Source organism: Doryrhamphus excisus, chromosome 15 (assembly GCF_030265055.1).
Source record: "Doryrhamphus excisus isolate RoL2022-K1 chromosome 15, RoL_Dexc_1.0, whole genome shotgun sequence".
Lineage (NCBI taxonomy): Eukaryota > Metazoa > Chordata > Actinopteri > Syngnathiformes > Syngnathidae > Doryrhamphus > Doryrhamphus excisus.
The window spans coordinates 108,668-130,397 of record NC_080480.1 but is presented as its reverse complement, the minus strand read 5'-3'; the positions used below and the strand labels follow the sequence as shown (position 1 = coordinate 130,397).

Here is a 21,730-nt window from a genome sequence, read left to right as displayed (position 1 = left end):
CAACTATCTGACGCTATCTAACGCTTTCCAAGTCAAATGTGAATATTGGTCTATTTTATCCATAAGCCTGACTTAAGCCTTCACCTTTTTTCTTGCATGATTTATTAGCAAAGGTTAAGATAGTGATGATCACATTTCACCATGTCATGTTCTTATTAGTTACACTTTACTATGTGTTAGCTTGTTAAACTGTGAGTGGATTTGGTTTATTAGTGAAAACCAATAAATGAGTCGTGAATTAGTTCGTGAAAAGCAATAAATGAAATCTATACAGTGTTAATATTTAATGGGCCCCGGGCCACTCTGCACTGTAAAAATGTCAATCACTACATCAAATTTGATTAAGTCCATTTTGGAAATATGGACCATAAATACCTACAAAATAATATATCTTTTAGTCTTGCATGTTTCTGTGGTTTGTCCCACTTTGTTTGACAGTCCTTGAAAGCAGCACGTCGCCTTCCCACGCTGCACAGACTAAGGAGGTTCGTTTGGTCCAGCACTTCTAGATTCTTCATCAAGAAGAAGACTACGCCCTATTTTGTGCACCTCATTCGGTGTTCGGTCCCAAAGCTGACATCGTGTGGCCGTGCTGAGCCCGGAGGTTTGATGACGTCACTGACGTTCGATGGCCAGTGGCAATGTTGTTATTCGACTGAGATTTGACTTGAAGGCTGCCGTTGTGAGGCTTTATCTGTCGGGATGCATTATCGCTTCCCAAGCGATGCAAACTCTTGCTAAACCATCTTTTAGCGGGAGTTGCGGACTTTGAACCTTTCATCAAACTTTGCCCCTGAAACGGAACATTCAAAGTAAGTCGGTCCCGGAATGTGAGCGGCTGCTCCAAAATGCTTTTAGTCGGTTCCAGCATGAGCGTCTTGAAGGACAGTCGTGGCCGTAAACCAGGACGTTGACGCAATCCTGACCTGTGCAACGTTAGAAAGGCGGAAGGAATTGGGGGAACATCAGCCGCCCTCTGTGGTGGCCCCCACTGCATTCCTGGTATCAGACATAACACCTTCATTAGTGCAGGTAGCACCTCCTTCCGTGTCTTCACTTCCGGCAGAGGCCCCCATGTGCACCCATTGCCCGAGGGGTGAAAGGTCAAGCTCCAGAGAAAAAAGGCCAATGTTTCCACGTGCCACGTGCGCACGTGAGCCTTCTAACAGAACTCCGCCCCTGGCTTGTCAGTCTGTTGTGGCTCACAATCACACCACTCCTAAGCCCGCCTTCACCCCCCATCCCTCCCCGACCACGGGGCCCCCCCGACCCCTTTGGTCCCACCCACCCGGTGGACCACATTGAAATGGGTGGGAAGTTGTTGCCAAACAGCTTTGGTCTGTCGTGGAGCCGACTGCTGCATCCGAGGCCATGGGATCCCTTCACACGCTGGCGGCGCTTCTAATCTGCTCCCTGGTTCCCACACGTAAGTTCCTGTTCTTCATTCTGTCCCTTACGGAGCGCGCACCTCCATGCACCTCCATGCACCTCCATGCACCTCCATGCACCTCCATGCACCTCCATGCACCTCCATGCACCTCCATGCACCTCCATGCACCTCCATACACCTCCATGCACCTCCATGCACCTCCATGCACCTCCATGCACCTCCAATATCCAGTTGGCTTCAAACGCCGGCATGCAAGATGATTGGGCGTTTGCAGGGTCTGCTCGGCGTCCAAGAATGGAGGTCAAACCTTTCTTCCCGGGATGGAAACATTCCCCGCCTGGCCCCTTTTCTGGATTTATGACTCTCAACCCCCCCCCCCAACGGCTCATTCCACCTCACAGCCGAGCCTGCAGCCAATCCACTCTGGAGGAATTCTTCAAGACGGTTTCAATGAAACGAGTCCGGCATGATGCAACATCCAAATGGCTCTGCCCCCCCCCCACCCCCCCACCCCCCACTCCTTTTTTTTACCTTCCACTTGTGCACATGAATGGAATTCTTGCGGTGGACCCCCCCAATGCAAACACTGCCCCAGTTTTGGTCCCACGTTGTCAGACCTGTTCCCAGTACCTGGTTGTGGTAAAACGTGTTCCGACTGGTCGTGCAGTGGATCAGCCCTCCGACTTCTTCCTGTTGCCAATAAGTTGGTATAACCCGATGGAACCTGGGAAGGAGATCTACAGCAAGTCCTCCATTATCTTATCGACTGTTCCAGGTTCCCCCTTGATAAGTGAATTTGCACAAGTAGGATTTCTTTGATATTATATAGTATATATATATATATATATATATATATATATATATAAGTTAGATACCCCTGATACCCCGGCCCACGGCGCCTTTAAGGGCAGGTCAAGGCAATCCTTCATTTAGATTTCTACCATCCACAGATGCGATGACAACATGCGGAAGCGAGCAGTTCCCGTGCGGGAATGGGCGATGCATCACGCCGCGGTGGGTGTGTGACGGCACCGATGACTGTGGCGACGGCACAGACGAACTTCTTGCTACTTGCTGTAAGTATGCCAACAGCACGACGTCCTGAATTACAATTTCCCTGGCAGGACTTAAATACTTTTTTGCACGTGTGCAACTCTTCCAGTGGCCAAAACATGTCGGCCAACAGAATTCGGTTGCAGCGACCGCCTTCACCAGTGCATACCAAGCACGTGGCGCTGTGACGGCCGGGCCGACTGTGCCAATGGAGCTGATGAAGAGAGCTGTGGTGAGGAACCTGAACACACCACATGAATACGATGGAGCAGAGTGGATGGTTATGGCGGCAACTGAAAAGAGAAATCCATGAATATTAGATGACATCAGCGACTTAAGAAACAGAGCTGAGGTCATTCAGTTTTTGTTTGTCTGTTTTGGTCCACTTTGCTCTACATTGTAACATTCCGCAAAGCGCAACTCCTAAATAACCCGCCATGGGGCCAAAGAAAGTTGCGAGTGGCAGAGATTTGATAAAGAAGGTGAGAAAAGCCATGGAATTTGAACAATAAGTTCCATCCATTCCTCATCATTATTCTATATCAAATGTCTTTTTTGCTCATATTTGTGGGTGTCTGGAATGGGTTCAATGGATTTTTCTTATATTACAACTGCAACGATTGCCCAGGTAGGTTCTGTTTTTTCTCCAACCTTTTTCATAACAAAAAGGAGGCATTTGGTCATTTTGAAATTGTGCCATATTTCTATGCATTTATTTTCTATTTATAGACAAGGGATGCACCCATTCACCTGTTGGGTTGAGTCTTATGAAGCCATGCATTTATTTTCTATTTATAGACAAGGGATGCACCCATTCACCTGTTGGGTTGAGTCTTATGAAGCCATGTCCTATGCATTTATTTTCTATTTATAGACAAGGGATGCACCCATTCACCTGTTGGGTTGAGTCTTATGAAACTATGTCCTATGCATTTATTTTCTATTTATAGACAAGGGATGCACCCATTCACCTGTTGGGTTGAGTCTTATGAAACTATGTCCTATGCATTTATTTTCTATTTATAGACAAGGGATGCACCCATTCACCTGTTGGGTTGAGTCTTATGAAACTATGTCCTATGCATTTATTTTCTATTTATAGACAAGGGATGCACCCATTCACCTGTTGGGTTGAGTCTTATGAAGCCATGCATTTATTTTCTATTTATAGACAAGGGATGCACCCATTCACCTGTTGGGTTGAGTCTTATGAAGCCATGTCGTGTGTCTTAGGACCCAAGCAGTGCACAGACTCAGAGTTCCGCTGCACAAACAACCAGTGCGTGTCTTCGTCGTTTGTGTGCGACGATGAAGAAGACTGCGATGACGGCAGCGACGAGGCCTCCTGCCCGGCGGCTACGTGTAGCGCTACTTCTTTTCAGTGCAACAACAGCGTGTGCCTTCCCCGCCTATGGGCTTGCGACGGAGATGCCGACTGCCCGGACGGCTCGGACGAGTGGCCCCAGAACTGCGGCACGGCCACGCCTACCTCTGCTCCAACTCGCCGCTGCTCCGCCCTGGAATTCCGCTGCGGTAGCGGGGAATGCATTCACGGAAACTGGAGGTGCGACGGAGGAGCCGATTGTCTGGATGGATCGGATGAAGCCGGCTGCGGTATGCGGTGATGCTGCCTTTAAATCCTCTTTCAACGACTTCCCATTCCGAACGTCCGTCTTCTGCATTCCTCTAGCGCATCCCACCTGCCGTCCTGATGAGTTTCAATGCGATGACGGCGCTTGCATTCATGGAAGCCACCAATGCGATCATCATTACCACTGCAGGGACATGAGTGATGAAATAGGCTGCGTCAACGGTATGAAGATACGCATACGCATGCCAACGTGGCATTTACTGACCTTGGTGAATTTGTGCGTTCAGCCACCCGATGCGTGGGTCCAACCTGGTTTAAGTGTAACAGCGGTGAATGCGTCAGCATGGACAGGGTGTGCAACGGCCAGCGCGACTGCAGGGATTGGTCAGATGAGCCTCTGAGGGAATGCGGTGAGTATTCGTCACCGTCAGGATAATTAGGCTTCCCTCCCTCAGGGAACATAACCATGCTGGTTTCTCACCGCAGCGTTCAACGAGTGCTTGTTGGACAACGGAGGCTGCTCTCACGTCTGCAATGATCTTAAGATCGGGTTCGAGTGTCTGTGTCCTTCGGGATATCATCTGGTCAACAAAAATCAGTGCGAAGGTAAAAATAAAGCCCTCAGTCCACCACTTTGACTTTTGATAGGCTAGCGCCCAAACGTCACGTGGTCACGCCCTTTCCATCAGATATCGACGAGTGCGCCCGCCAGGACACGTGCAGCCAGATCTGCATTAACCACGTAGGAAGCTACAAATGCGAGTGTGAGGAAGGTTACCAGGTCGACCCTTCAACCAAAGCCTGCAAGGTGATAGGTAAAGAACTAGTCCTTGCTATTCCTGCTGGAGCATCGATTGTTCATGATTCAGATCCTTCTGAAGGCCATTCATAAAAAGCTCGACATATTTCAGTCCCTCTCTAACCTTCCAGGTACAATCGCCTACCTTTTCTTCACCAACCGACATGAAGTGAGAAAAATGACTTTGGACAAGAGCGAGTACGCTCGTGTTATCCCGCGTCTGAAGAACGTTGTGGCTCTGGACATGAACATGGCCACCAAAGACATCTACTGGTCAGATATCTCCCAAAAGAAGATCTACAGGTAAGGGGGTTTTGCTGGAACTTGACCTGGCAGGGGTCTCAGGGTCTTGGGCTTTGGGGTTAAGCTCACCCTTGTCCCTACATTCCGGTCTCAGTGGCGGCCTCGTTGTTTGATTCCAGAGCTCAAATGGATTCAGCCGAGGACTCGAGCCGTCACACCATAGTGGTCGGCGAAGACCTCGACGCTCCTGAGGGCATCGCCTTCGACTGGATCCACGGCAACCTCTACTGGACCGATAGCGTTCGCTGCACCGTGTCTGTGGTGACGGCTGATGGGAGCCGGCGGAAGACTTTGTTCCACCAAGGTTTATCTAAACCTCGAGCTATCGTGGTGGACCCCTATAGGAAGTAAGCCGCCTTCCGACGCCGCCTTGGCTCCTTCTTGTGCCAGTGATTTGATCACAATCGTTTTCCCGCCAGCTTTGCTTACTGGACTGACTGGGGGAATCCCGCTAAGATCGAAAAGGGGGGTCTGAACGGAGGGGACCGCACCGCTTTGGTCACTGACGACATTGTTTGGCCCAATGGAATCACCCTCGGTAAAGTCCACCCCTCCAGTCATTCTGGTTTTCTTGCTCTTTATTGGAAGCATGACTGACAGGACCTGTCCCCCTCCCCCCCCGTTAAACACCCCAGACCTGCTCAACCAGCGGCTGTACTGGGTGGACTCCAAGCTGCACACCCTCTCCAGTATTGATGTGCACGGTGGGGGGCGGCGCACCCTCATCATTGACGAACACAAGTTGAGCCATCCGCTGGGACTTGCTGTGTTTGAGGTATTCCAGCACTCCTCCTGGATGACAGGCCCATATGCTCTTCCATATTTAGATGCCATATCTTCCACATTGTTCTCTCGTGCACGTCAAGGAACGGGTCTTTTGGACGGACGTCAGTAGCAATGCCATCCTAAGCGCTAACAGGCTGACCGGTGCGGACATCGCTCCCGTGGCCGAGCACCTGTCATCGCCAGAAGACATCATTCTTTACCACAGCGTCAAACAGCCGGCCGGTACGTCAATTAGCTTCTTCTAATGCAGCTTAGAATTAGCCACTGACATGGGCTGTGCATATTCATAATAATATCAATCATATCAATCATATCAATAATGGCCCTCTGCCTTTGCAGGTAGAAACTGGTGTCAGTTGTCCAACGGTGGCTGTGAATTCTTGTGCCTGGCTGCCCCTCAAGTGGGCAGACACCCACCAAAGTACACCTGCGTCTGTCCGGATGACATGGTGCTGGCCGGTGATATGAGGGCATGCATGCAGGGTATGCCCATTCTCCACAACATCTGGCTCAACCTTTGTCATACTTTTTGCTCCGTACGCGGTCATTGACTCAATACCTCCTGTTGGCCTCCGTCCGCCAGCTCCAACCACCAACCAAGCCGTCGTCACCACAAACACACCCAAGGCCCAGATCAGCACCTCCGCTGCTCCCATTGCTAGCATTGCTAGCAGCAGACCCGTGGGCAAGCCTGTGCCGAGCACTAAAAGGCCTCCAGTTAGAACCACTACACCTGAACCCCAGCCGGTGCAGCCCAAAGCCCCAAGGACAACCACGGAAACCCCCGTCACTTCTCAAGGTAAAGAATCCAAAAAAATGTCTAAAAACGCCTAAAAGGCATTCACTGACAACATCTGTAAACATCTGTACAACATGACTGTTGTACATTACGTTGTACATTACACTGTAGCGGTCATAGAGTTTCTGTCCTCAGACATTGGCCATGGCGTTCATGCAGTGATACCCCAAGCAGCCTCCAGCACCCCAACTGCTTTGTACATCGTCCTACCTCTGGGTGAGTACCTTTGGGACCTTTGGTACGAGATAGGAAGATGGGGTATTCATCCATTCGGCCTTTCGGCACTGCGGTCATCTGTGTGTATGTAGCCATCGTGTGCATGTTGGCTTTCGGTGGCATGCTGCTATGGAAGAGCTACAAGCTGAAGAACACCAACACCATCCACTTTGACAACCCTGTGTATCAAAAGACCACAGAGGACCAGGTCCACATTTGGAGGAGTCACGGCCATGATGGATATTCCTACCCAAAGGTGAGGAGGACTTCCAAGACTTTTATTTTTACACGAGACTAAAGATGGTGTCGCTCTCTGCTTTTCTACAAGACTTCTTCACTTCACTTCTTCTGCGTTATGTTCATCTGTATGGGGATACATTTGCATGGCACCCAACCAAATCCACCCACCCACCCGTCCATCCATTTTGGGGACCCATTGTGGCTTATTTATCCCGATTTGCCTGACATGCGTTTTATTTGTCTTGTCAGAAGCAAGTTGTGAGCCTGGATGAAGAGGCAGACAATCCCACTTTCAGCCAAAACTGAGCAAGGAGCCAAAGACCAAGCCAAATGGAAGTTGGCACAAAGAACGGATTCAAGGTTTTACCGCTCCACCCTCACTCACGACAAAAGCACTACGACGTCCTGCTTCAAGTCATTTCGCTTATTTTCATTTTCCTTGTTTTTCCACCCTTGAAAACTCGCCACCTCCAACGTCCGTTAGCAACGTTAGCCGTAAATATTCTTCCAACATGACTGCTAAAGAGAAGACTTCCTTCCTTCTCATCATTTGGACTTTTGATGTCATACTACGGACTTCCTATGTCAGCATTATGGAAACAGGCCTACATCGCATACGGGCCTTTATAGGACCAAAGTCCAAATCCAATGGTTCCCCAGTAGAAATGGGGGCGAGCACCCCTCTACACGTTTGTCTTGAATACAATTAGCGGTTTAAAGCTAGCCTCCAATATTTGCCCCCTTCACATTTAACTCTGAAATCCATGCAAGTTTTGCACTTTATGCTAAAAGTGACCACTTGAAATGTAACAATAGCCCCCACAAAGCAGGCCGAGTCTCCTTTTGCTGGGGTGTACAGCGTGCAGCCTGAGGGCCGTTTGTGGCACATTAGAAACAAAACAAAAATTGGTCATTTACGTCCACGTGCCCCTTTGAAGCAACTGTGAATACTGCATGTACAGTAGTCGTATATTTCCAGCCTCCATAGGAGGAGAGCCTGCCTTAGCGCAGCATTCCTGGCAGGAGAGAAACATGGGCCTCATCCCAACTCTTTGGGAGCTCCTGGTTTGTTTGTTTTTACAATGTAATTCAACTCTGGTGCCTCTTTTTTGTCCTCAAATGTTCATGTTGGTGCTATTGAACAGAACAGGATGTCAAATGGACTTGATCCGGGTGAAGAGATCCGGGTGAGATGTCCAGTGTTCTTTAGGTCTTTCTGGAAGAAAAATGCCAGCGAAGATGGACGTACGGAGGCTTTCTTTGGTTTGGTGCAGGTCATGTGTCTGTAAATAGGATGTTGATGAATGTAAATATTTGATAGCTGTGCTGTAGGCTTTGTTGTTGTTCAACCTGGGCTGTACATAAATAAATGCTTGTATTTATTATTGATCCAATCTGGATTCATACAACTGCTATTTGTCTTCTTTTCTATTCTTGATATGCACCGTGTCACCGCACGTTCACAGCCCCTCGCCATTCCAGACTTTTTCCAGAGGGAGGCATACGGTATCTCATTCAGCCCAAATCATTTTCGTCTGCTCAGCCATCATTTCACATCGCCATTCACTGGCGGTGAGAAGCTAAAAAAATAAAATAAAATGCTGTACTGTATTTAAAGGCATCAGACTGCACGTTTTGCTAGTAGACAAAACAGTTTTATATGTGGCCACATCCTTTGTGCTCCGTCTTGTGGATGGGCCTGAATCCTGCTGAAGCTCCAGTATGGGCGAGATGGTTTCCAGATACTATACAGTACTGTATGTACAGCAGCCTATAGCATGCTTTAACAGCTGTGGTATGCAGACAAGGCTGGAAACGTGAAGTGTGTTTTGCCCTCCCTCTTTTGGGGGGGGGGGGGCTATCAGTGCTTCTTTGGAAAAAAAAGAATAGACTTTTCCGAGAATGTCCAGATGTCACGCTGCAAGAAAAACCCAACAGCTTCTTGAAAATACTCCCACGCTGACACCGGGAGATCACATTGATCTAAAACAACATACTGGACATGCAACTGTGCATGGAGGCTTCTCGCGTTTTAAGTCATAAAATATTAGCATGAGTGGAAGGTAAACAAGGTAGAAACCAACATCTTCATGTGCATTCCTGCAGAAGATCTGAAGACCAGGAGCCAACTGTAAGCATAACCTCTGGGAAAAGTGGGGGCCTGCCCTACTTGCCAATTTCCCCCTGGTTTTAAGATTTGAGTCAGTATTTGATCATTTCTATTTTTATTAGAATGAATTGTTATTATTATATATTTTTTTATTATAAGAGGGTGTTGATTTTGCTAGATTACCATCATTGTGCTCTGCTTCATTCCAGCCTGGTTCTCTTGTATTGATGGATCAATATTGATCTAAAAGTAAAAGGTCAAGTGCATTTTCAGGTTGCTGGCTCCAAACCACGACGACGACAATGGCCATGGTGACGGACGGGAAGGGCAACATCGAGCGCCATGGCTCATCCGCGGTCACGTGCAAAGTTGAAGGCCGAGCAAGAAGCTGATAACGAGGAAGGCAAAGGGCACATGATGCATGGAAACTATAGAACAACAAGACTTCAGCTGCCCCCAACCTCAGGCCTGCTGCGGGCTTTCCCACGTGGACCCTGCTCACCTGGACTCAACTCACCAAAGTCCCAAAGAGACACATTCTCAGTGGTGGAACTTTGTTGTTATTGGCAGCCCAGGCCCAAATTCACTCTTTCAACCAAAGGTTGCATCTGATCCTGATCCTCACGTTATTAATCATTAATTGGACCGCACTTGTGCTGTAAAGTAGGCTTTCACTGTGACTGCAATACACTGTTACTATGTTACTTAGCAGTAGTAGTATTCGTACAAGTGTGATGTCAAAGGACAATATGAAATCTAAAATCATATTTATCATGTCACATACAAATCTAAATCAAAGTAAATAAAGGACCAGAGAAGGCCAAAGTACTTGTTGTCAAAAACATCAAGGAACTGGACAAATACTGAAGATTACAGCATCTGGACCCCGAGGAGTATATCCAATCAACACGCACACAAAGAACCATGCGGTCTGATGGAATAAAGTCCTCAGTGGACAACAACACGCAACAACAACACTACAATACTGCGACACTACATTAACACTACAATAATGCCATACTACTACACTGCTACTACAGAAACACTACAATAATGCCATACTACTACACTAACACTACAATAATGCCATACTAATACACAAACACTACAATAATGCCGTACTACTACACTATTACGACACTAACACTACAATAATGCCATACTAATACACTAACACTACAACAATGCTATACTACTACACTACTACTACAATAATGCCATAGATTGGGCCCTTAACCGTCATGATGTGTTTACGGCACATAATATAGTGAGTGTAGCGTTGTGGGTATGGTACTTTGTAGTTCTCTATGGTTAGCACATTTTTCCAGTCAAAGAAAAAGAAAGAAAGACCTGATGTCGGGTTAGTCTGATCGTCATGAATAGAATGACGATCAACAATCAGTACTGATACCGGTATCAGTACCGGTACCGGTGTATTAGTATGGCACGATACCGGTATCAGTACCCAGCCCTGCATTTAGTCATGTATTAGCAGTATAGCACTCCTGGCTGTTCGATACATTTATCAAGCGGATGCTAGCGCCCCCTACAGTCCAATGTTAAACTGTGCACCGGAAACCACGTGGGGATCTCCACGCGACCAACACGCCGTGTTTGTCGTTAGGATGCTATTTCCATGAACATTTCGGTTGTAAACACATTTCAAACCACGCCGAAGTATGTCGGGATTAAAGATCAACTCCCAGTTTGCCGAGAAATATGACAAATACCGACAGAGGGAAGAACTGCAAAGGCGTAAGTGTGGCAATCTATGCTATTGTATGCTAACGTGGAAGGATGCTAACAGGAAGTGGTTTTCCACGACGCCACGCAGTTTATTTAGTGATATTTGTGTCGTGTTGTGCAGTAAAGGATCGATATGGAGACCGAGGAGATGACGATGACTCCGAATCATCCGAGTCCAGTTCGGATGACAGTGAAGTGGTAAGCATCGTTTCCCACGCTTTAGCCTGTCCACGACTGATCCACAACCGGAGACCTAAGCGTCATACGGTACTTTGTCGTCTTACACTCTTCAGGAATTGGATCCTGCAGTTGAAATGGACTTTTACAGGACATTGTCACTTCTAAAGAAGAAAGATCCGAAGATATACCAGAAAGATGCACAGTTCTACTCGGAAGGTGGGCCGATTATTGATCGATACGGTGGCCGACGGGGCGACAATCACAACTATTTAAAATCACCAATGCAACGGGAAAAACTGCAATCACATACAAAAACCAAATGCAAAATGCTGCAAATACCGAATCCACACACAAACGCCATAACAACTTGACAGAAACGCTGCAAGTTCTTGAAGCAGCCGTTATTCTTGTCACCAAACACAAGTACAAGCCAATCGGACGATTGCTCTAATCGTCCGTCCATACTTGTACAGCATACCATGCAGTGAGACGAGGGGTGACAGGACATGATGATTGGGCGAACGGAGGGAAAAAATCAACTCCTGCAAACTAGACTCCCAAATGGAGGAGCACAGTGTGGGACTGTGGGCCAACTCCATCATACGAATCTGCCACACACCAGGAAGGTGCCAGTCCAATTGGCAACAGACCTGTTATCATGGTTCCGAATAGGTAGACGTCTTCCATGTCCTCCACGGAAGGAATCGCCAGGCACATGACCTTCCACTTCTCCAACGTTCCGTCAGGGCAGGCAGGTTCCCCCCAACCTGAGCTTAGGGTTAGGCTTAGGACCTGGCGGATAGCCCCCCAGGTCTGGCGCCTGTGGCTAACCTGTGTTTTGTTGTCTGGGGGCTTTGTAGCATTTTGTGTAGCATTTATTGGCTGTGTTTAGTTTTGAATTGTATTTTTGGGAGTGTTTGGACGTCGCTGCGCACTCGGCCCTCTTGTTCCTCTTGGGCACCATATAATGTGTTTTCCCTTACGTTTACTTTTGTCAGGTGCGTCTAGCAAAGATTTAAAGCCATCAACATCCAAGTCAAGAGAGAAGCCCATGTTCCTGAGGGACTATGAGCGTAAAGTCATACTGGAGAAGGAAGGGTGAGTGTCCCGCAACCATGACCAGGAAAAGCAGAATAGAAAACGGATGGATTCATGGATATTTGGACATTTTAACTACACTTCCTGGCTAAAAAAAGGTCACTGTAGCATTACCTACAGCACGCAAACACGTGGCATTTTTTTCAGCGTTTTTGGACACGGATTGTATCATGATTTGGAGCTATTTGTGCTACATGGAGTTCATTGTTGTTGCTTAAAGTTGCCAACAAGCAATATATTTTTGTTTTATTCCTTAGAAAATATGACGATGAAGAGAACAGTGAAGAGGATGAGGAGGATGGGGAGGAGGCCGCCAAAAGACATGAGGTGGTTGTCACCAGGAAGTGGTGGATTTCTACATGTTTGTTCATCTGCTTTGTTTGGTTTTCTAGAGGGCATGGTCCCCCAGCTATATTCAGGAGCAGAAGCAGCTGAAAGAAAGGTAGCTTGGGACATATTATTCCACGACCGTCTGTAAACTGGATACATTTCCAGTAGCTTCAGGCAAGCATATTGGCAGCAGGGCTTGAAATAAATACCAAATGTCCAGCTGACATTTCGCCCTTTTGAACAGGCCAACCACACGTGACCTCAGCTAAAAGCTAAAAGCTAAAACGGGCATGTACTGTATATGCATTGTATGCGCAAGTGTCAATGGTGAAGACATTTTCTTTCAGTTTCCGTAAGTTTGTCCATGACAGCGACGATGGCGATGAAGGTAGTGAGGATGAAGGAGGCTCCCAGCTGCTGACCAGGAGAATGAAAACACAAGAAGAGCAGGTGAGAAAGGCCAATGTGAATGTTAACAGAAGCCACATTAACACTCCTGCATCCATGCGTTGACAGGAAAAGGAAGAGGCAGACTATGTGGACTGGCTGAAAGGCCAGGCTGGGCTGGATGGACCTGAGGAGGTGAAGGACATGGTGGGTGAAGCTGGCCAATACCTCCACGTGCATTATGCCATATTAAAGCCAAGTCAAGTGGTGTTGTTAAGCAACCGCTCACGGGCCTTAGATTTGAGCAGTTCCCACAGGACTGCAATCTATATGTGGCATTGATGGGCATTCAGAGTTTGGGCCAGAGTGGAGATTAAAATAAAGTGTTGCTTTTTGGTTTGTGCCATTAGAAATGTGTGAACATTAACGTTGTTTTAAACCTAATTTAACAAGAAAACATGAAGTTGTTCAAATTAGGGATGTTGGTTTTAGCGCATGTGGGTGGGCCTTAGAACACCCACAATTAAAATAATCCGTGGAAGTTTGCGCTGATTTCAAAGTTGCCCTATGGCAGCTTGAACATCGCTCCCCGCTCTTATGCATCCATTTTCTGTGCCGCTTGTCCTCACTCGGGTCATAGGTAGACGAGAGGCGGGGTACACCCTGGACTAGTATTGGGGTCGATACTAGGCGCCAGTAGTGGAGCAGGGCACCACCGATTGTGTCCGACGAGTATGAGTGTTTCTCCTTGGAGGTGTCCAAGTGCCCCCATATCCTGGTTCTCATGACCTCCATAGCACCACCGGGGGCGGCCCTCCAAGCAGCCCCGTGTTTGACACCCGTGCCTTTGATTGTATTTGCATTTATTAGGGATGTCGATATCGGCATCAAAATGCAATAATGGTTCATCGGTATCAGATTTTTTCCTGATCATGGAAACTGATAAATGCTGTATACAACACTTATGTGTTCATTCCACCACAGGAGATATGTCATCAACACACGTCAGTATCGCTATGGGCTAGCTTTTATGTATATATTGGATTAGTATATTTCTATTTCTAGTGCATGTAGTCATTTTTATGAACTGCTTTCCAGAAATATCTACGGGACTATTGGAATGACCCACAACTGGATGAGAAGGAGTGTTTCCTCCGAGACTACATCCTAAACAAACGCTACAAAGATGACAATGATGAGAGGTACAACGTCGCTATCCGATTTGTCGTCTCGGCGCACAAAACGTGCACAGCCATACGTTTGACTTGGTGTGTTGAGGATCCCAACATATGAGGAGGTGGTCCAGGACGATGTGGATGATTCTGAAGAGGAGGGCGAGGTATTTTTGGAGCGACAGGAGGACTTTGAGCGAAGCTACAACTTCCGTTTTGAGGAACCCGATGCTCAGCAGATTAAAACCTTCCCTCGCAACATCGCCACCTCGGTGCGCTCCAAAGACGATCGCAGAAAACACAAAAGGGAGGAAGTGAAAGAACGGAAGGAAAGGGTAGGTAAAAAGCAGTAGGTGCTGTAGGCTACCCCCATGAGAAAACGGTTGTCCACAAGTTTCTTTCTTGTCTCTCAAAGGAGAAACAACAGAAGCGAGAGCAGCTGAAGCAACTGAAGAACTTGAAGCGAAACGAGATCATGGAGAAACTACAGAAGCTGAGGGAGCTTACCGGAAATGATGAGCTGGCTTTTAGTCAGGCCGATCTGGAAGGAGACTTTGATCCACAACATCACGACCAGCTCATGCAGGTAGGTCCACAATCAATTCCACCAGAGAAGGTTGCTCATAGCATGCCAGCTACTGTAAGGTGTTTAACGCCAAGCTACGTTCACAGAACATGAGGAACCAAATATGCTGTATAGTCATACCCATCGTGCTGCTGCTACATTTGGCGTAGTAAAGCTTGGCAGTCATTAGCCAGCGTTGTCGTCGTCTTGATCTCGTATTTGAAAAAGTGTCCTAAAGGGCCATGCACATGACCTAATGGGGGTGTGGCTTTGCAGCTGTGTTGCGTTTGCCTAATTGGCCGTTAGGTTGTGTCGTCCTATTTGAAGGCCTTGGTCTAATCTGGCCATGGCATCTTTTAGATGCTGTATTGCTAGCCTGAACTCTGAGCTCATCAACACTTTCTCTATGTACAGAAGGTTTTTGGGGATGGCTACTACGGAGAGCAAGAAGATGAGAAGCCTCAGTTTGAGGATGATGGTGAACTTGAGGGTAAAGTTTGTTCATTTTGGATGAGTTAGTATTGCCACTTGTGACTAAGATTGTGTTGTTGATGAGATGCTTTTTGGTGTTTGTCGATGAAACAGAGCATTGGAACTGGGACACGTGGATGGGAGAAGAGCCGTGTGATGAAGATGAGGGTAATGATGTCCCAGAGCCCCATTGTGAAGACCAAGATTTTATCGTAAGTCAAGACGTAGAAGCCCAATTTCCCATCAACTGCCGGCCCAACGCTCATGAGGGTCTCCCCATTTGTGACATAGATGGATGCAGACTATGATGCAAGCCAGCACAGTGCCTCCAAGAAAACCAAAAAGGAGAGGAAGAAAATGAAGAAGGCAGACATGCTGCAAATGGGCAAGAAGAAAAAGAGGTCCCACTTTGCAGAAGTGGTCACCAAAAACAAGCCGCTGTTTGATCCCAGTAAGCGTCTGCAGACATCTGACCCCTGACACAAGACTTGCCTTCTGGTCCGCATTGACTTTCTGCTTTCTTTGTGTTGTCAGAGGAGAAGAGTTTTGAGCAGTACCTTGATGAATACTATAAGCTGGACTACGAGGACATTATCGACGACCTCCCGTGCAGGTTTCGTTACAGGCCGGTCCTTGCAAACGACTTTGGTCTGACCACGGATGAGGTAATGGCGCTAAATAGCGGTCACACTCCAACATGAGCTACGGTAGCAGACAAACACGGCTTCAACAGTTTCTGCATATTCAATCCCTCGTAGGGGCTGTCCACACGGGAATGTTTTCAGGTGTAAACGGCAAAGTATGGTTCCCGCCTTTCATCCACACCAACAGCATTCTTGGTGTCTTAGGGTTAGGAGAATGCCAGCTTGTCATCATGTAAACAAGCATAGCGCTACTTGCAGAAAACCATCACCTCAACGTGAGCGCTGCCAGCATACCAGAATATTTCCACTGGCACGACTCGCCCCACGTGACACTCGACTGATTAGATTTTTATTCTCGGAAATGACTTGCAGAAGTAATTCAATTCAGTCAAGAGTAGCCAAGCGGACGTGGTTGTCTGTCACAGCACCACAGGCGGGTGGGTGTGACTATTTACTAGTGTGACACAGTGGACAGACACCGAGCGCCTTTCTGCTTGGTGAACATCAATGGTGCTGCAGTGATGAGCCTTGGAGATGACCTGGTATTGTCTCCTTCAGGGGAGAGCTCTGACCAGGGAATGATCTTAACTTTAATCTTCTCTCTGAGCAGACCACGCAATGTCTAGCTGAAGGACACTTGATGACCGCTTTCTTAAATTGTACAGATCTTGGGTGCTGATGAGAAGGAGCTGAATCGATGGTGCTCGCTAAAGAAGACCTGCATGTTCAGGTACTGCCTGTTTTTGTCACTTATGCTTTGTGACATTACCATGGATTGTCTTTCTCCAGATCTGACAAAGAAGAACTGTGCGATTTGAAGAACTACAAAATAAAATCCCAGGATGCCAAGAAGAAGAAAGAAATCCTGACTTCTATTTATGCTGAGTGAGTAATAAGCTGCACTTTCTAGCCGCATATATGCTTGATGTATCTTCCGTCTTCAGAGAGGATAAAGGGCTGGCAGAGGCCAAAGCCAAGATGGGAAAGAAGCGACGAGATCGTGTGAAGAACGCAGAACAACACCAAACGGAAGCAGACGACCGTGACACAGCCGCTCCAGAGTTTGGGGCTGGTGTTGAGGAACCGGATGAGGTTCTCATGAAAAAGAGAAAACTCCAAGAGGAGCTGCAGCCACTTCCTCCAGAAGTAGATACAGATGAAGCTGTTGGGGTTTCACTCAAGGCTGATGGGCCCAAACGGACCAAGAAGAAGCATGGGCATTTCGGTGGGCGCCGCGCATCGGGAACAGCAGGGGTGAAAATTGGCGGCCGGGAGTTCAGCAAACAGAGGCTGAAGGCATATGGTTTGAATCCCAAGAGACTTTTCTTCCGACAGCTAGGAAGGCAAAAACGGAAAGAGCAGGGGGGGAAAAAATCTGCCTAATACGAGCCACAACTTAACATAACTACATTTTTAATGGTCCCAAATTCATCATTTAGTTTCCATTGTGGGCGACCGCCAAATATGTACCACACATCAAGGCACGTATGTGAATGTATTAATGTATACAAAAATCCCCTTTTTCCACTTTTTTCTTGCCAAGATGCCATTTGTTAATTTAATTATTCCGAGATGACTCCTCGTAAATAAATGGAATATTGAACCTTTTTGGGTTTTGCCTGGCGTCCTTTGCACTTAGTTGAACATGTGTTCCCTCCTCCTGTACAACAGGGGGCGCTAGCGATGCATTCGGCTGTCCAACTTCCCCCCAGTCGAACATGTGTTCCCTCCTCCTGTACACCAGAGGGCGCCAGCGACACCTTGGGCTGTCCAACTTCCGCCAGGCAGCAAGAAGAAGACCAAGAAGGTCGCGGGCTCCGATTTTGAACCAAGAAAAACAGCCGCACGGTATGTGAACATTCTCTACAGATTAGATTTCCGTAGTTGCACCTTCAACCCGCTATATTGAATGACTGTGTTCCGTGTCGATTGAATTGTAGTTTACGTCTGGCTGTTAACCGCCAATGTCGTCCATAGTTTGTTTGATTGCTAACCACGGTGTTTGTTGGCGTTATGTGTATTTGCTCACCAGCTTAATGTATTCGCTTTGATTCTTTTTGATGTTCCACTTCATGGTTGGGTTGGGTGGTGCTGCACAATTTGGTATCATCAAATACCAAGTAAACACGCTAAAGTATTGCCGATACTCGTACCCATACTTTCTACTTGACATTTTCAAGATCCTTGATTTAGTCATTTTGCATTTAATTTGTCCATAAGAATCCAAAACTGTATAGTCCAACAAACATCACACTGATGTTTGAGCAAATTAGCAATATATAACATTGTGACAAAATAGGGCAATGTAAGTCATAGTCAAAGTAATAGTCATTCCCTTTGACGTCTATAGTACAAAATAAAAAGCAAAAACTATTATTGGCTGTCATCCATATTCCCCAAAGCCCTCTTTTGTAATTGAATATGAACAGTGCTGATGCATTTACCAATTCATGAGCACGAATGTCCTCCAGCGGCTGTTATCATTTCATATACTAACATACTATATTTTCTTTCTTGCTGCCAGTGGAACTAAAATGTCCGACGGGGATAAATTTCAAGATTTTGAGGAGACCCTGGAAGCACTTGTGGCCGTCAGTAGCAGTCAAGCTGACAAACTGGAACAAGTAAAGAGCGATCTTCAGGCCTTTTTGGACCAGCATGTGGAGATCAAGAAGGTCATGATGCAGATTTTAAAAGGCATGGATTCACGCATCTATGGTGGCTTTTTGCATTTGCAAGCTGTGTGTCTGTCTTGTCTTGCTGGTTGCCATCAGGAACGTCCACAGAATTGGACAAATAGCGGGGCTATCATCTCCCCAACACAGCTTCATGATTTGTCAATCGTGTGGGACGTCTCACCGTTTCAGTGGAAGACATTTTGCTAAATGCTCAGCAAACATTCCGCGATGGCAGAAAAAACTAAACTTATCAGCTATCACTGTCTTTATTTTTCACTGGCAGATGTAGCTCAGGAGGAGGAGAATGTTGGCCAGAGACTCCTTGACATGAAGGAGGAGAAGAAGCTAAGAGAGAAAGAGCTGGATGGTCTGGAGGAGCAGCTGAGGCGGTGCACGGCCAAGAGCCAGACCATGGACTCAGAACTGCAGTATCCTTTTGTTTTTGTAACGCCCGGTGTAAACAGCATTTGACGCCGGAATAGTTTGGAAATGTTATCGTCCTTAACCTCCACATCAGGTTTCTGCAAGGTGAGTTGGAAAGGCTGAGGCGCTCAGAAGAAGAGATCAACGCTCTTAGGAATGAGGTGGACGAAGACACCACTGAGGTCATCCCATCTGCAATGTAAGCCGCATTTTATCTGTGGAACTATGAGGGACGGGGCGATGTAATATCTGCGGGTTCCGATACCAGAGTAAATCCATAGCTGTCTCCTGTGGGCCTCACAAGGCCATACCTGAGACTTGGCTTACCAGACGAGATTGTCACTTGACTTTTAAGAAAAGTACCGTGGAAGAATGGAACACATTGCTGTGTGCTAATTAAATTTCATCCAACACCGTTCTAAAAGCTCCAGAAATGAGCAGGATTGGTCCTCGTTAATGTTTGTTTTTGTATTTTTGCTCCACAGTTATGTTGCTAAGCTGTTCCACTTAATAACGAAGATCAAGTGGGAATATGACACAGAGCCACACATCCTCAAAGGAGGTAATGTCCGATGTTTTCATTGAGCGGTGTGCTCGTGTAACCCCAATTCTCTGCTTGCAGTGCATTATGGGCCAGACCTGGCCACTCCCATCCACCTTGACACCTCCGTGGTATCCCGTAGTGACGTAAGCGATAAGTTGTGGAACTTTGTGAGCACTGAATGGTAAAAGGTGTCACGTGTTGTTTCCTGTCCACGAATGTTCGCCCACATGCAACAGGCAAATATTGTTTCGTCCTTTTTTTAGTCGACATCTTGTCACGTCCTTCGGGGACATTGACTCATCACGGCTCGTTTCGTTCAGCCCCATTTGTTGTCAAGTCAGGTTTATTCTTGTGACTTAATACCTGTCAATACACGATTCAAACCTTCTACTTGAATGAATGAATCCATTTCATTTTATGATGTTATTTAGCTTGGAATGGAATTCCTAAATCATAAACTTTTTTCTTTTGGATTATTTGCTTATCTTATCTGATATTAAAAAAAACCCTACTCATTGGTTTTAAGCAAGTGGCAGATTTATTGCATTTGAAAAGAGAGTAATGATGTTTGGCCAGAAGGTGGCGCCATACTAAAGGGAAACATTTCACGAGTGTGGCAACTCTAATCCCAACTGATTTATTTCCACAAAGACACATTTGTCCCTATTACTGCTGATACAAAATGCCATTTTTACTTTGCTTTGACTCGTCCTGGAATTTTAAACCAATTTATGATCATACAGTATTTTAAAAGCTGTGCTTTCATTTGTCTCCATTTAACTCGGACTTCAGTTCCAACTACAGATGCACACGGAACTTGTACTAATACGGGCTTAAAATGAAGAAAAAACATCTTCAAGCTTTCCCATAATGCATTTTATCTGAGCAAAGCAGCATAGAAAATGAATGAATGGTAATGCAATGCAGCCTCTGCTCACCAGAGGGCAGTACGGGAACATTTGAAAAGTTTTTCTATCCTTTTCTCCTATTGGCCCATGTTTGCATATTTCTTTATATTTCTATATGTTTTTAGTGTTTTCGGTGGCGGCTGGAGCTGACCCTTGACTCCTGACCAGTCGGCCAGGACGAGCGACAAACAAAATACAGTGGATACGTAGTATGTCAATCACAGTTTATTTAAATTCACTTCATTGATGAAAATATTCTGTAGAGTACAAATAACAATACAGTCTTTATTCAGTGCACATGTAACAATGACATCATTTATGATTTTTGGATCGCACCAGAGCATACATATTTACACACCAAACACTACAAATCCCCAAATAGACCTTTTAAATAAAGCGGCCATTTTGCTTTTTTCTCTTGCTACAATGAAATGCATGTTGACAGTGCGGCCTGCAGATTGCTGCCGTGTCAGACAACCTCTTGCCCCTTTCCCAGAAAAGCTGCATAAGAACACGAGGACCGACAAAGTTGTCACGCTACACGATACTGTCGGCCCCTTGGAAGCCGTAAAACAAACCGCCGTCGGCAGCGTAGTCCCATTCAGCCGGGCATCAGCCATCGGCGTACGGTAAAAAGAATCTAGAGAACCACATGACGTCTTCAGTGCGTCTCCAGGCGGCCAAGTTGCAGATGTGGGTTGGGGTGTGGGGGGGGCTCTACCCTGCATTGCTCCTGACCAAAACTCAGATGGCAGAAATTACAAGGTTTTTGGCCGCAGAGTCTGGGCGTGGATGTTTGGAACAACATATGATTATCCGCTACACACGGCGAGGAGATAGGGATAAATCTCGTACTCTTGGCTTGGATGGACAGCATGATTGGCTGGAATTTATGTTGAAACGGGTGATCACCCCCCCTCCCCCCCCCCCCCCCCGGCCCCGTGGAGGCTCAACAAGCTCTTGTTAAGGTTTGTAAGGAACCATAATAACCAGCTCGTAGACATGCTGCAGCGCTGCGTCACAGCTTACTGCCCAACAAGCATATTATTTTTTTGAACTGTGGTCTTTGCTATTTTTCCCCCCTAATATTTCAACTTTCTTTTTAAAGATCCATAATCGGGAAAAAATGGAAGGAAACAAACAAAATCTTTTCATAATATTCTGACTATATTCCCATTGGGCTTTATTGCCATAATATTGTAACTTTTCCCCCAACTAAGTTTTCCAGAAATGCCCAAGTTCTTTTTCTTTTGTTTACATTGCAACTTTAAAAAATACTTTGATATTTCAACGCTAT

General features: G+C 46.5%; 3 protein-coding genes, 1 long non-coding RNA gene and 1 other non-coding gene across 9 annotated transcripts; 4 read left to right on the top strand and 1 right to left on the bottom strand.

The window, feature by feature from the left end:
- Positions 1–2: 2 nt before the first annotated feature.
- On the top strand, positions 3–8,570 carry ldlra (low density lipoprotein receptor a). Of its 2 annotated transcripts, XM_058050004.1 has the most exons (18): positions 427–1,426; positions 2,341–2,466; positions 2,553–2,675; positions 3,677–4,057; positions 4,134–4,256; positions 4,322–4,444; positions 4,521–4,640; positions 4,724–4,849; positions 4,965–5,136; positions 5,256–5,483; positions 5,556–5,674; positions 5,772–5,911; positions 6,003–6,144; positions 6,262–6,405; positions 6,506–6,721; positions 6,857–6,937; positions 7,030–7,193; positions 7,427–8,570. In XM_058050004.1, the coding sequence occupies exons 1-18, from the start codon at positions 1,372–1,374 to the stop codon at positions 7,481–7,483; spliced, it is 2,640 nt and encodes an 879-aa protein (XP_057905987.1). In that variant the 5' UTR covers positions 427–1,371; the 3' UTR covers positions 7,484–8,570. The 2 variants fall into 2 exon arrangements, with proteins under 2 accessions (XP_057905988.1, XP_057905987.1); XM_058050005.1 differs by lacking the exon at positions 427–1,426 and adding an exon at positions 3–38 and having other exon boundaries at positions 3,677–4,256.
- Positions 3,543–15,051, bottom strand: LOC131103663 (uncharacterized). 2 transcript variants are annotated; one of them, XR_009119641.1, is made up of 5 exons: positions 14,907–15,051; positions 14,708–14,838; positions 4,516–4,615; positions 4,300–4,431; positions 3,543–4,218 (listed from the first exon to the last, which is right to left on the bottom strand). It is a non-coding gene; the product is annotated as an uncharacterized LOC131103663 (long non-coding RNA). The 2 variants fall into 2 exon arrangements; XR_009119640.1 differs by having other exon boundaries at positions 14,708–14,983.
- Positions 10,837–17,488, top strand: kri1 (KRI1 homolog). 2 transcript variants are annotated; one of them, XM_058050016.1, is made up of 18 exons: positions 10,837–11,042; positions 11,155–11,231; positions 11,327–11,429; positions 12,212–12,311; positions 12,569–12,638; positions 12,704–12,753; positions 12,989–13,091; positions 13,158–13,235; positions 14,127–14,230; positions 14,307–14,535; positions 14,616–14,786; positions 15,180–15,255; positions 15,351–15,448; positions 15,528–15,687; positions 15,771–15,901; positions 16,546–16,610; positions 16,670–16,765; positions 16,825–17,488. In XM_058050016.1, the coding sequence occupies exons 1-18, from the start codon at positions 10,967–10,969 to the stop codon at positions 17,261–17,263; spliced, it is 2,226 nt and encodes a 741-aa protein (XP_057905999.1). In that variant the 5' UTR covers positions 10,837–10,966; the 3' UTR covers positions 17,264–17,488. The 2 variants fall into 2 exon arrangements, with proteins under 2 accessions (XP_057905999.1, XP_057906001.1); XM_058050018.1 differs by lacking the exons at positions 10,837–11,042; positions 11,327–11,429.
- On the top strand, positions 16,394–16,490 carry LOC131103869 (Z30 small nucleolar RNA). Its single transcript, XR_009119705.1, has one exon. It is a non-coding gene; the product is annotated as a Z30 small nucleolar RNA (small nucleolar RNA).
- A 125-nt stretch (positions 17,489–17,613) lies between the features above and the next one.
- Positions 17,614–21,699, top strand: spc24 (SPC24 component of NDC80 kinetochore complex). 2 transcript variants are annotated; one of them, XM_058050111.1, is made up of 7 exons: positions 17,614–17,728; positions 18,405–18,577; positions 18,842–18,986; positions 19,076–19,180; positions 19,467–19,543; positions 19,604–19,668; positions 20,559–21,699. In XM_058050111.1, the coding sequence occupies exons 2-7, from the start codon at positions 18,415–18,417 to the stop codon at positions 20,595–20,597; spliced, it is 594 nt and encodes a 197-aa protein (XP_057906094.1). In that variant the 5' UTR covers positions 17,614–17,728; positions 18,405–18,414; the 3' UTR covers positions 20,598–21,699. The 2 variants fall into 2 exon arrangements, with proteins under 2 accessions (XP_057906094.1, XP_057906093.1); XM_058050110.1 differs by lacking the exon at positions 20,559–21,699 and having other exon boundaries at positions 17,617–17,728; positions 19,604–19,915.
- The last annotated feature ends 31 nt before the right edge of the window (positions 21,700–21,730 follow it).

What these genes read in the sequence shown, in the direction of transcription:
- ldlra (XM_058050004.1), top strand. Translation starts at nt 1,372, where the DNA reads ATGGGATCCCTTCACACGCTGGCGGCGCTTCTAATCTGCTCCCTGGTT. An exon ending in AGCTGATGAAGAGAGCTGTG is followed by an intron (nt 2,676 to 3,676) that starts GTGAGGAACCTG and finishes CGTGTGTCTTAG; the next exon opens with GACCCAAGCAGTGCACAGAC. An exon ending in CAACAAAAATCAGTGCGAAG is followed by an intron (nt 4,641 to 4,723) that starts GTAAAAATAAAG and finishes CCTTTCCATCAG; the next exon opens with ATATCGACGAGTGCGCCCGC.
- kri1 (XM_058050016.1), top strand. Translation starts at nt 10,967, where the DNA reads ATGTCGGGATTAAAGATCAACTCCCAGTTTGCCGAGAAATATGACAAA. An exon ending in GAGGGAAGAACTGCAAAGGC is followed by an intron (nt 11,043 to 11,154) that starts GTAAGTGTGGCA and finishes CGTGTTGTGCAG; the next exon opens with TAAAGGATCGATATGGAGAC. An exon ending in GTTCGGATGACAGTGAAGTG is followed by an intron (nt 11,232 to 11,326) that starts GTAAGCATCGTT and finishes TACACTCTTCAG; the next exon opens with GAATTGGATCCTGCAGTTGA.
- spc24 (XM_058050110.1), top strand. Translation starts at nt 18,415, where the DNA reads ATGTCCGACGGGGATAAATTTCAAGATTTTGAGGAGACCCTGGAAGCA. An exon ending in CATGATGCAGATTTTAAAAG is followed by an intron (nt 18,578 to 18,841) that starts GCATGGATTCAC and finishes TTTCACTGGCAG; the next exon opens with ATGTAGCTCAGGAGGAGGAG. An exon ending in GCCACACATCCTCAAAGGAG is followed by an intron (nt 19,544 to 19,603) that starts GTAATGTCCGAT and finishes CTCTGCTTGCAG; the next exon opens with TGCATTATGGGCCAGACCTG.